The 12,140-nt window shown below is 45.4% G+C and overlaps 1 protein-coding gene across 1 annotated transcript in view; it reads left to right on the top strand.

Annotated features, from left to right (window-relative positions):
• The window catches only part of SERINC1 (serine incorporator 1), a 43,889-nt gene extending 35,494 nt beyond the window's left edge, over window positions 1-8,395 (top strand). The window contains exon 10 of the mRNA XM_082250097.1: window positions 8,242-8,395. Coding sequence (XP_082106223.1) covers window positions 8,242-8,380 — 139 coding nt within the window. The 3' untranslated portion in view covers window positions 8,381-8,395. The remainder of the gene's footprint in view (window positions 1-8,241) is intronic.
• The last annotated feature ends 3,745 nt before the right edge of the window (window positions 8,396-12,140 follow it).

The following is a 12,140-nucleotide window of genomic DNA, read 5'->3' as shown; positions in this document are numbered from 1 at the left end:
TTTTATGCACTGTGGAGCGGCGTTTTCGGCGCCAAACGACGCCATTTTACCGGCGCCCGCTCCGGCCGCATGGTTTACATGCACGGCGGCCATTTTCTTGTAGCCTCCATAGGCTTACATAGAGCGCCCTGGCAGCATCACTTCCTCTTTCCAGGAACACTGATCGAGGCAGCAGCGGGGTCTCCTCAGGTTTTATCCTTCTGTTCTTGTTATCCATTGCCTGTACTCAGTTTGTATATTCCCTGTGGGGGTCTCATTGTGCCTGAGTGTGGTGCGGTGGGCTGCGCTTGCCGCGCTTGCTGAAAGGGGGCAGTTAACCCTTGGTTGTCTGGCATTACAGGGGCAATGGATTCTCAGGAGGGCAAGTTTCCTACAGTATTGGTGGAAAGCCAGGGGACCGCTGTTTCCCCCCCAGGGGGGGATTTAGCCACTATTGTGGCTGGCCTTGCTGCCCAGGTGCAAATGCTGGTGGCTGCTCAATCTACTAAACGGCCCAGAGTTGCTCTGTCCTCTGATTCTGAGGGTGAAGGTGATGGGGCTGTTCTGGCAGGGACCTCCTTATCGGGGTCCCGCTCCTCTCTTGATCTAGTGGGGTCTGAGGTAGAGGCTGAAGTTGAGGGGGTTGATAATTCTCCCCCTGGCTCGCCTGAAGAGCTTGCAATCATGGATGAGTTGATTGCTTCCATTAAGCAGACGCTACGTTTGCAGGACGAAGTGTGTCCCCCCGCTGCCTTGGCGGCTTATGGGACGCAGAGAAAACGCAGGACGCCGCAGGTTTTTCCCTGCAATGCTGATTTTCAGCGCGCTGTTAAGGATCAATGGCGCGATCTGCGCAAGCCTTTTGCGGTACCAAGTAAATTCAAGCTGCGTTATCCTTTCTCGCCTGCCACTGATGAACGGTGGTGTGTGCCTCCGCCAGTGGATCATGCAATTGCGGTTTTGAACAAAGCCACTGCGATTCCTGCAGAGGGTTCCCCTGTTTTCCGTGATGCCACGGATAGGAGGCTGGAGTCTCTTGCCCGTCATACTTATTCTGTTACGGGTTCTATGCTTAAGGCTCTGTTTGCTTCTCTCATGGCGGCCCAGGCGATCGCAAGTTGGACGCAGATGCTTAGGCGCGTCCTAGTGGCCGATTCGGCCTCGGCGGCGACCCTGGATATGGTGGATCAGATCCACCAGGGTGTCATGTATCTGTGTGATGCGGACCTGGACCTGATTCCGTTGGCTGCACGTGTGCACAGCGTGGCGGTGTTGTCTCGCCGCCTGGTTTGATTGAAATGTTGGTCGGTGGACCAATCTTCACGTAAGACCTTAGCCAATCTGCCTTATGATGGGTCTCGCCTTTTTGGGGAGTCCCTGGATGTGTTGATTAAGGGGATCACCGGGGGTAAGAGCACTCTCTTGCCCCATTTCCCCAAGGCTAAGGGGGCTTCTGGGAAGAAGCATGCTAATTTTCGGCCCCCTCAGGGGTCCTTTCGTGCCTTTCGGCCGCACTACAAGGGCAAACCGTTCAAAGGCCAAGGCTCTCAGAAGAAGCCCTGGTCTGGGAAACAGAAGTCCGGCCAATCCGGACCTGCAGCCCATAACAGTTCGGCCTGAAGGGGCGCCCTCACCCAGTTTTGGGGTGGGGGGACGCTTGCTCGGTTTTCTTCAGCCCTGGTTGGCCCGTGTGCGGGACAGATGGGTTCTAGAAATCGTTCGATCTGGTTACAAGATCGAGTTTCTCTCTCGGCCGGAGAGCAGATTTTTTCCCTCAAATCTTCAACTGTCTCCAGAGCGCCTGCGGGATCTGCACCTGGCGGTGCGGGACCTGAGGGCTCAGGGAGTGGTGGTTCCGGTGCCTCATCGGGACAGATTTCGGGGGTTTTACTCCAATCTGTTCACCGTGCCCAGGAAGGAGGGCAAGGTTCGTCCGATTCTGGACTTGAAGGCTCTGAACCGCTCTGTGCGGGTTCGCAAGTTCCGCATGGAATCCCTGCGCTCGGTGGTGGCTGCCCTGGTTCCGGGGGAATTCATGGCCTCCATCGATTTGAAGGATGCGTACCTTCACATCCCCATATTCGAGGGTCATCAGAGATACCTTCGATTTGCCATTGCGGAGGATCACTACCAGTTCGTGGCGTTGCCCTTTGGTCTCGCCTCGGCTCCGCGGGTCTTCACCAAGGTGCTTGCACCGGTTCTGGCATTATTGAGGGCCCAGGGCATTTCTGTCCTGGGGTATCTGGACGACATTCTGGTTCGGTCTGCGACCAGACAGGGTCTGGAGGAGGACCTGTCTGTCACAATGCAAACTCTGCAGGAGTTTGGTTGGACGATAAATGTTCCAAAGTCGACACTGAGTCCGTCGGTTCGTCTCCCCTATCTGGGAATGATACTGGACTCGGTGCAGGCGAAGGTCTTCCTGCCGGAAGACAAACTCAGGACTCTTCAGGAGGAAGTCAGGTCCCTCAGGGACGTTCCACACTCGTCTCTGCGGACGTGTATGAGATGTCTGGGATTGATGGTCTCGGCCTTCGAGGCGATTCCTTTCGCGCAGTTTCACACGCGGGGTCTCCAAGCGGAGATCCTGTCCAGGTGGGACGGGCGACCTCAATCTCTGGATCTTCAGATCTCGTTGAGTCATCGCACCAGGGAAAACCTTCTGTGGTGGCTCCAGTCCCCGTTGGTGTCCGGGGGCAAGTCGTTTCGTCCGATTTCGTGGACGGTAATCACCACGGATGCCAGCCTGTCGGGCTGGGGTGGTGTTCTGGGCGTTCTGTCCGCCCAGGGAACTTGGTCGGAGGGGGAGTCTTCCCTCCCGATCAACATTCTGGAATTGCGTGCGATAAGGCTCTGTCTTCATCGCTGGACGGACCGGCTGCAGGGCTGCCCGGTTCGGGTGCAGACGGACAATGCCACGGCGGTGGCCTACATCAACCACCAAGGGGGCACCAGGAGTGCCCGAGCGGCTCGAGAAGTAGCCGACATTCTGTCTTGGGCCGAGACTCATGTCCCGGCGGTTCACATTCCGGGAGTGGAGAACTGGCAGGCGGACTATCTGAGTCGCCAGACCCTGGATCAGGGGGAATGGTCTCTCCACCCGGCTGTCTTCCAGATGTTGTGCGCGAAGTGGGGTCTTCCAGATGTGGACCTGTTCGCGTCTCGCCTCAACTACAAGGTGAAGAGGTTCGTGGCAAGGACGCGCGACCCTCGGGCAGACGCGTCGGACGCGTTAGTGGCCCCGTGGCATCAGTACAGGCTGATGTACGCGTTTCCACCGATTCAGTTGCTGTCCAGGTTCCTTCGCAGGTTACACTCGGAACGCAGCACGGTGATTCTTGTGGCACCGGACTGGCCTCGCCGGTCCTGGTACGCAGACCTCGTGAATCTGGCGGTCGACGCCCCTTGGCGTCTGCCTCTTCGAGACGATCTACTGTCTCAAGGACCGATTTACCATCCTGCTTTACAGTCGCTGGCTTTGACGGCCTGGCTGTTGAGACCGAGGTCCTGAAGGAGAAGGGTCTCTCTCCAGAGGTCGTTCATACTTTGATCAACGCGAGGAAGTCTTCCTCGGGGAAGGTTTATTACCGTACTTGGAAGGCCTATTTTGCCTGGTGTGAGTCCAGGGGGTTTTCACCCCGCACGTACTCGGTTTCCCGTGTGCTGTCTTTCCTTCAGACGGGTGTCGATCAGCGTTTGGCGCTGGCTACGATAAAGGGTCAGGTGTCTGCGCTGGCCGTTCTGTTTCAACGTCCCGTGGCTTCCAACTCCTTGGTTGGCACCTTTTTTCAGGGTGTGCGGCATCTGGTTCCTCCTAGGAGGGATCCTTTGCCCCCTTGGGACTTGAATCTCGTTCTATCTGTGTTACAACGTGCTCCTTTTGAACAGATCAGGGAGATCTCGTTGTCTATGTTGTCCAAGAAGGTCGCCTTTTTGGTGGCGATCACTTCGGCTCGCAGAGTGTCGGAACTGGCGGCTTTGTCCTGCAAGTCTCCGTACCTGGTTGTTCATTTGGATAAGGTGGTCTTGCGACCTAATCCTTCTTTTCTGCCGAAACGAGTTTCGGAATTCCATCTTAACGAGGATATTGTTTTGCCTTCGTTGTGCACGAAGCCTAAACATCCAAAGGAGGTGAGATTGCACTCTCTGGATGTTGTTCGGGCGATAAGGGTTTACCTTAAATCGACTGAGTCTTTTCGTAAGACGGACTCCTTGTTTGTTCTTCCAGAGGGTCCTCGGAAGGGCATGGCGGCTTCGGCCTCTACCATCGCCAAATGGATCAGGCAGACCATTGAACAGTCCTATGCCTTGCAGGGGAAGGTTCCCCCTGTGCCTGTGAAGGCGCACTCTACTAGATCTCTGAGTACGTCTTGGGCCTGCCGTCATGGGGCTTCTGTAGCCCAGGTGTGTAAGGCGGCGACTTGGTCGACCGTGCACACTTTCACAAAATTCTACAAAGTAGATGTTCAGGCATCGGCGGATGCTTCCTTTGGCCGCAAGGTTCTTAGTGCGGCTGTTCCATAGGGTCCCTTGTTGGGGACTCCTGGCTGTTGGGATAGTTTTTTTGTATCCCCTGGTTTTTTTGTCTTTTCCTGGGTTGTTGCTCCTGTTGAGCACTTATTTTTGCTGTTGCCCAGCTGGTTTCCTTCCTTTGGTAAGGTTCCTTTCTTTGATGTGGAGACTGCGTTGCCTTTCGGCGCGGATGCGTTTCCCACCCCTCATGTTTGCACTGCTTTGGGACGTCCCCATATGTGACGAATATGAAGAGGCGGCGACTGTCGGAGGACGTAAGAGAAAACGGAATTTTTGTAAAATCTTACCTGTAAAATTCCTTTCTCTGAGTCCTCCGACAGTCGCCGCCCCCGCCCCTCTTTTGGGGTTTGAATGTATACTCTACTGCTATTCCACTAAAACTGAGATATGGTTGCAGGAAGTAGGAGGGTATTGACTGAGGGGACCACCCCTTGAGGGTGGGATATGTTAAAGCTTTATTGTTAACATATTCTGTTGCCTAGCTACTCCTTCGGAGCAAAGTCTAATACCCCATATGTGACGAATATGAAGAGGCGGCGACTGTCGGAGGACTCAGAGAAAGGAATTTTACAGGTAAGATTTTACAAAAATTCCGTTTTTCCAGGGTCTCTCTATCATTGGTTAACAAGTTATTGTTCAGCAAAATTTTTCTGTAGGGATTTGTTATTTTAGATTTCATAATTCATTTGTTTTATAATTTTATATAGAAATCCCCCGACAACTGCAAGCTGTTACCGTATTTTCCAGCGTATAAGACGATTTTTGAATCTCAAAAAATACCCCAAAAATGGGGGGTTGTCTTATACGCCGGGTATTGTAAGTAAAAGTATTACTGGTGGATGTATAATCTTCTTCTCCCGCTGGCTGTGCGGGAATCCTGTACCGGTATACTGTACCGTAGCTTCGGCTACGTATTATACCGCGCTGAGCCAATCACTGTGAGTGATGAATTCTATTATTGAATGCAAAGTCTGCTCAGATTGAATTCTATTATTGAATGCAAAGGCTGCTCAGATTGGCGGAGTAAGAGGTGGGATTATGTTACTCTCTCTGATTCTGCCAATCTGAGCAGGCTTTGCATTCAATAATAGAATTCATCGCTCACAGTGATTGGCTCAGCGTGGTATGCTGTATGTAGCCGAAGCTACGGTATACCGGTACAGCATTCCCACACAGCCAGCGCCTTGAGAGGTGATACATCTACCAGTAATACTTAGTACTTACAATACCTTGGAGATTTAACAATACCTTGGAGATTTAAGAGAATACATGCAGATGAATAGGACACAGCCAGGGCTTCATAGATTACGGTACACTTAATTACCTTTTGGGATTTGTATACTTACAATGCCTTGGAGATTTATAAGAGAATATATTTACGGTACCTTGCAGATGAATAGGGCACAGACAGCCAGGGCTTTCATAGATTACACTTAATTACCTTTGGGATTTTTATGTTCGGCATATATGGTGTTGCCATGCTTCGGAAGGGGGGTAGTTTTATGCGGCGAGCATAGCCCAAAACCTATGTTTTTAACTTGAAAAGTAGGGGGGTCGTCTTATACGCCTGAAAATACGGTAAATTCAAACAGCCACAGCCCCTACAGCTATCTGAATACCTGAACAGTGGCTGTATCTGAGGAGAGGTTCAGCCAACAACTATCCACTCAGCTCTTTTGATTTTTCAGCCAAAGTTCTTTTGACCACTTACCAACTGCAATACATATATATATATATATATATATATATATATATATATATATATATATATATATATATATATATATATATATATATATATATATATATATATATATAATATATATAGGATAGATAAATATCTATCTATCTATCTATATCTCTCTCTCTATATATATATATATATATATATATATATAATCTCTATATATACACGTTGTAGTGTGCAAGTGGTTTACCGGGACTATGGCTGAAGATATCAGCCGTGACCCCGGTACCGGTTTTTCCAGCAGACTGCCTACTTTTTCATGAAATCTGTCTAAGCAGCTCATGAGCCACTTGAACGGTTTCCAAAGTGGCGGGAGGGGAGGTTTCCCACCTTCCGATATTTTTTTGGGGGTTATAGAAAAATTTTCTAGCAAAAAATACTGATTTAAACTTGTACACAAAGTGCCAGACAAGTGGTTAAAGGATAAGTTAACTTTTTAGAAAAAAATAATGCAAAAAAAAAAACAAAACAGATCACTGGTGCCATGTAGGTATCCAGCAGATCTGCCAGTGTATCTGTGTGCCTGTACATCCCGCACGGGCAAGCAGATACAATCTTACAGGAAGAGCGAATGAACTATCACAGCGCCGTGGTAGTTCATTGAAAACTACAAACCGACAGCCGCAGAGGCTGCTGGACTTTGTAGTTTTACATTCACAGGACGCTGTGAATGAGTGATGTGGGTGGGCAGAGCCCTGCTTGGCCATGTTTTTTTTCTAAATTGTGTCAGCTAGCTGGGCAGGGGCTGAATATCCTTGCCAGCTGTCAGATCAGAGATTCAGGGAGGTGCAAGGACTGGTCAGTTTGTAGCATGTTACACCCTGGGTATATATGGGTATAACATGTTACGAAAGGTGAACTTATCCATTAGGCCGGATGGTTCAGACAGGGCCACCCATGACTCCAAATTCCTGATTTGGCCCAAATTCCTGTATGGCTATAGTTTTTGAGACCCTGTCATGAGGTTGAACCTTTTATAAAATAATCAAGAGAAGTATGTTTGTCCTATTTCCCTAATCTATTCTGTTTTAGAAATGTTTCTTTGCTTTTCACTCCAAGTAATGGCTCAAACAATTTCACCACTGTGTCTTTATGTGATAGCAAGTGCCTGCCAGCACAACCTTGGGATGAGTTTGATCACATTGACTGCAAGTATACCCTCACTGGTCATTTCAGCAGACAGCGGTAGCTCCTGTGCTGAGTCGACCAACTAAGAACAGGGTCTCCTTCTTTTTTTTTTTTTTTGTTTATTCCCTTTTCCATAATACTAGAGTGCAAAAATCTGGTGCAGTTCTGCATACAAAACAGTCCGCCTTCAGATTGTATTGTCAAGGCTCAATTGAACAAGCTAAGTTAGAAGCAGATTGGCTACCATGCAGAGCGGCACCAGATTTTGTACTCTCCAGTTTAAGTAAATTGCCCCCAAAGTGTCCACTTAGGTCAGGTGTTTTTTATGAAGAAAGACAAACTTTTTTTTTTTTTTTTTTTTCAGTTTTGGATAGAGTGGAGAGGGATTAGACCACTTGACAGTTTATATTGCTATCTGTGCCCTGTAGGGAGATTCATTCTCTCTATTTGTCCTGCTTGCCATTATCATTGAAAGTAAAAGAAAATCCCAAATTTTGGGTTGTCCCCAGAAAAGTAATCAAGGGGAAATTTTGCAATGGGGACAGTAGTTCTGGTGACTTAGGGGTCCCCAAGGAATTCCCCTGATTTGCAGGTAATTTCCTCTCCCTTCCTGTTTGGCTATGGGACAGGAAGTAAAATCTCCACAATAGGGAAAAAAAAGGAAAATCTGACAGGGGTTGTAACCCTCCCTTACTCTATCCAAAATGAAGGAAAAAAAATGTTTGCCTATAGTTCTACTTTAAAGATATGGTGGGTTAATAGCCATCATAGTAACAACATGCTGATTAGTTTGATTCTTGTATGTATATTCTGATGTAACAGTTTATTAAACTTACACCTTTTTATCTTTTCAGTCCTGACTCTACTTATGAAACGATGACTAGCAAGTGGCCTTCAGTCTGGGTGAAGATCTCTTCCACCTGGGTGTGCATTGTTTTGTATGTGTGGACACTTGTTGCTCCATTGGTGTTAACCAATCGTGAATTTGATTAGTATAAGAAGAACAAAGTGTTGCTATGTGTGTGCAATTTCTGAAACTGTGCCAGGAGCACTAAGCTATATAGACATTTGCCAGTTTTGCATGCTTTGTCTTAACAATTCCCTTGCATGATGCCACAGTATATGGACAGCAAAACTAGCTACTTGAAGCTGTGTTCTTTAGGCACTTGTATTAACCATATGCATTGCAGTCTAACATTAAATTGCTCCTGTAGTTTTGACTTACTGAACAGTAGTATTGAGGCAAGAAATGTTTTCACTGTATTCATTTAATGATCAGTTGGTATTATAGTGTATTTGTCACATATTTTTGGTATAAATGTGTCAGTCATATGCTGTATTAGAATAAAGTAGGTCCTCACTTAAACATATTTAGTCCAGTGTTTGCTCATACTGGACTACTTACCCAGGGACTAAAGCTTTACCTACAACCCGTAGATAGGGCAGTCTAAAACAAATTTACAGGCATTGTATTGACAGATACAGCTCACTCAATATAATCCACAGCATGGCAGATGGGATTGTATAAGCAGGGCATATTTCCTGTTTAAACCAAGCGTGCAGATTTTCCAAATTCAACTCTAAATCTGTGAATGAATGACCATTTTTATCTGAGCACATTATATCGAGTAGCCCCATCCTATTGGGTAAATTGATGATATCTAGAATATCACAAGGGAAGGTTAGTGACTTAGTAAGTTAAATAGTGCAGTGTTTTATCTAACCTCTGTCAACATCCATGCATGTTTTTTGGATCTCCTTAAAAGAGCACTCAGTGGACTCTGATTGTATGACACAGCATTTCCCTTTTTATTCTGAGGAGATCTATAAAAACATGTTGCTGAATAAATTAGAGGTGTGAAATACAGGTCAGTAGTTGCAGTGACAAATACATATTGAGAGATGGTATTTGTATTTACATTGTGTGGTTATAGATTCTCTACATTTTGTGAAACTCACAGTGTAGTCAGCATGTGCAATTTTCATTGTATTATGTATTATAGCAAGTATGTATGATTTTATATATTTTTTGTTTATGAATAAGACATGCTTAGTACTTTTTACTTCGTATGTGGGTGTCCTACATGTGTTCTAAAACCAATATTGTTCTTTCCAGGATGTGATTCATTAGCTCATCTATTTGTATTTAACTCTGTGGAACCATTACTGTTTATCCTATTGAATAAAGCAGTAAACTGAACTTCATTGTACTATGGTTTTCTTTCTGCTATATCAAAATACATTCATTTATTTTCTAAACCAGATATATGCTGTTAGTAGAAAACAGTAATTTGGACTTGCCTGTAAATTCCATATCTTGGAGTACAGGACACATTCATACGCCATGGGTTTTAAGATTATACTTTCAGGTGATTTGACACTGGTAAGCTTTGGAGGACATGCTTCCTTGGGGAGCCTCCCATATAACCCTACCCCACTCTGAGAGTCCCTTGTTTTATAGCAAGCAGAATAACATGGAGAGTTTATGAAGGGTGTCTTGTGTCGTACTCCCAAGATATGGCATTTATAGGCAATTTTTTTTCTTCTGATCTTCAATTATAACTAAAGGTAAAATGTTTTTTTTTTTTTTTTGGTTTGGACAGAGTGGAGATGGTTTAGAACGCTTGTTAGTTTTTATTGCTGTCTGTGCCTTCATTAGGGAGATTCACTCTCTGCTTACCATTAAAAGTTAAAGAAAATCGCAAATTGTGGATTGTCCCCAAAAAAGTAAAAGAACTAGTGTCCCCATTGGAAGATTTACCCTCTATTACTTGGGGGGTCACCAAGGAATTTCCTTAATTGTTAGGGATTTCTTCTCACTTGCTGTTTGGCTATGGAACAGGAAGTTAAGGCAAATGTCTGCAATGGGACACGGATGGAGGGAAAAAAAGATCTAAAGGGTAATAACCCTCCCTTTCTCTATCCAAAATTAAAAAATAGTTTTGCCTATAGTTCTATTTTAGTTATAAAGTACAGGCAGATATTAAAACATCTTGGGGCGTCCCCATGCAATGGAAACAAGGGTGAGAAACCAGATAAATGGTCGAGTGTCAAGAGGTCCATAAATAAGACGTTAAAGAATCTTGCAGCTAAAAGCTGCATCCACAGAAGATTGGACATCCTCAAGGTAAAACTTTTACAAAGTATGAAACCTGGCTTGAGCGTGGAAGTGTTCTGTGTTTAGAGAAGGTAGGAGCTCCTGCGGAAGGGGTTTTTCTACATTTTTGACCTCTTTGATTTATCAAGTGCCTCATCAAACAGATATCAATCTTGAAAAGCCATACATGTGTGCCTTTTTTATAGGCAGCATCCACTGTCCAAGCATTTAACCATAGGATTCTGCACATATGAATGGAGATTAGAGCCAATCTGGATATTTGTTTTATGACCTGTTCCAGGGCATCTACATAGAAAAAAAGCAGAATTTGTTGCAATATGTCTGCAAGGGCATGATTCAGAAAGACTGGGTCATGTCGGTTAGTTATTGTCCTAGTGCAATTAGCTGCAGTTTGACATGCAGAAATAGCGGCAAGAGCTCTCATTGCAGGGCTGGGTCTGGCAGTTTTAAGTTTTTAGGAGCTGCTTAAGAAGAAGTGTGTGTGTTTATATTTATATTTATATATATATATATATATATATATATATATATATATACACACACAAGCTGACTGTCAGATGGAAGTGATCTGATGCTGCTGGGTAGAGTGGACGGAGCAAAGAGGACATCTGTCTGCTTTACATTCCTTTCACCGTACTACCTTCTATGACTGTAGGTGAAAACAACTTTGCCGTTTTCAAAGGCTGGGCTGGAAATCTACCAGAGAGTTCCTTACTTGATTGCAAAGAGGCATTAAGAAGTCAAGGGATGGAGTGTGTTTGTTCCAGACCAACAGAATGTTGTGTTGGAGAGGCTTTGAATGGAGCCGAGTAAAGGAAACCACCTCAAATTATGCAACTATGAGGGCGCTAAGAGATGTCTTTTCAAAAGAGGAAGTCCAGATATGCATATTTTATACATTGTTACTTTTGTCCAGCTTGGACCAACGTAATTTTGCATATACCATACCTGGGCGATGCCCCTGGAACCTTAAAATCACTTAAGTAGACTGCTACTCAAATGATCTCCATTTGCTTTAGGGTCCTGTACTGAGCCACTGTCCTGCTGCATTTTGAACACAATGTTTTTTTTTTTTTTTTTTTTTTTTTTTTACAGGAAGGAAAATATTTGCCTGGGCCATGTCTAAAATGGAGCCTAAGTATTGCAGACAAATGAAAAGCTAGAGGGTAGACGTTTGAAAGTTGATTACACAACTAAAAGTATAGTCAATATGGCACTAATTAGGTGTACACAGGGATGGATTAAAGTAGGTGAACTGGAGGACAGCTTGGGTGGGTATTCCACAGGAAGGGTTCCTTGATTTGGTAATGTAGCCAAAACAAGCACACTTGACGTAGCACTTCTGGGAGACTGAAGACAGTTATAGCTAGACAAGCAAACAAAGCAGACTTTGTGTAGGATGCACAGACTATTTGTAGCAGGTAATGTGACATTTATTGGAAAAAGACCATTAAACTATGCACATTTAGTAAAATAAAAGCGCTTGTCATAGTTCTCAGATGGCTTTCACAATCATGGCTGGAGGGCTGTTGCTATGGATACTCTGGTAGTGGTCCTGATGTTTCTCAAATTGTGTAAGCATGCTCATGAATGGTATGCTTCTCAACCTTTTTTCAGTAGAGACAATCTCGAGGC

The sequence above is a fragment of the Pelophylax lessonae genome (genome assembly GCF_965119305.1).
Source record: "Pelophylax lessonae genome assembly, chromosome: 3".
NCBI classification, from domain to species: domain Eukaryota; kingdom Metazoa; phylum Chordata; class Amphibia; order Anura; family Ranidae; genus Pelophylax; species Pelophylax lessonae.
The sequence above is the reverse complement of the archived record's forward strand: the minus strand, read 5'-3'. Positions and strand labels throughout refer to the sequence as shown.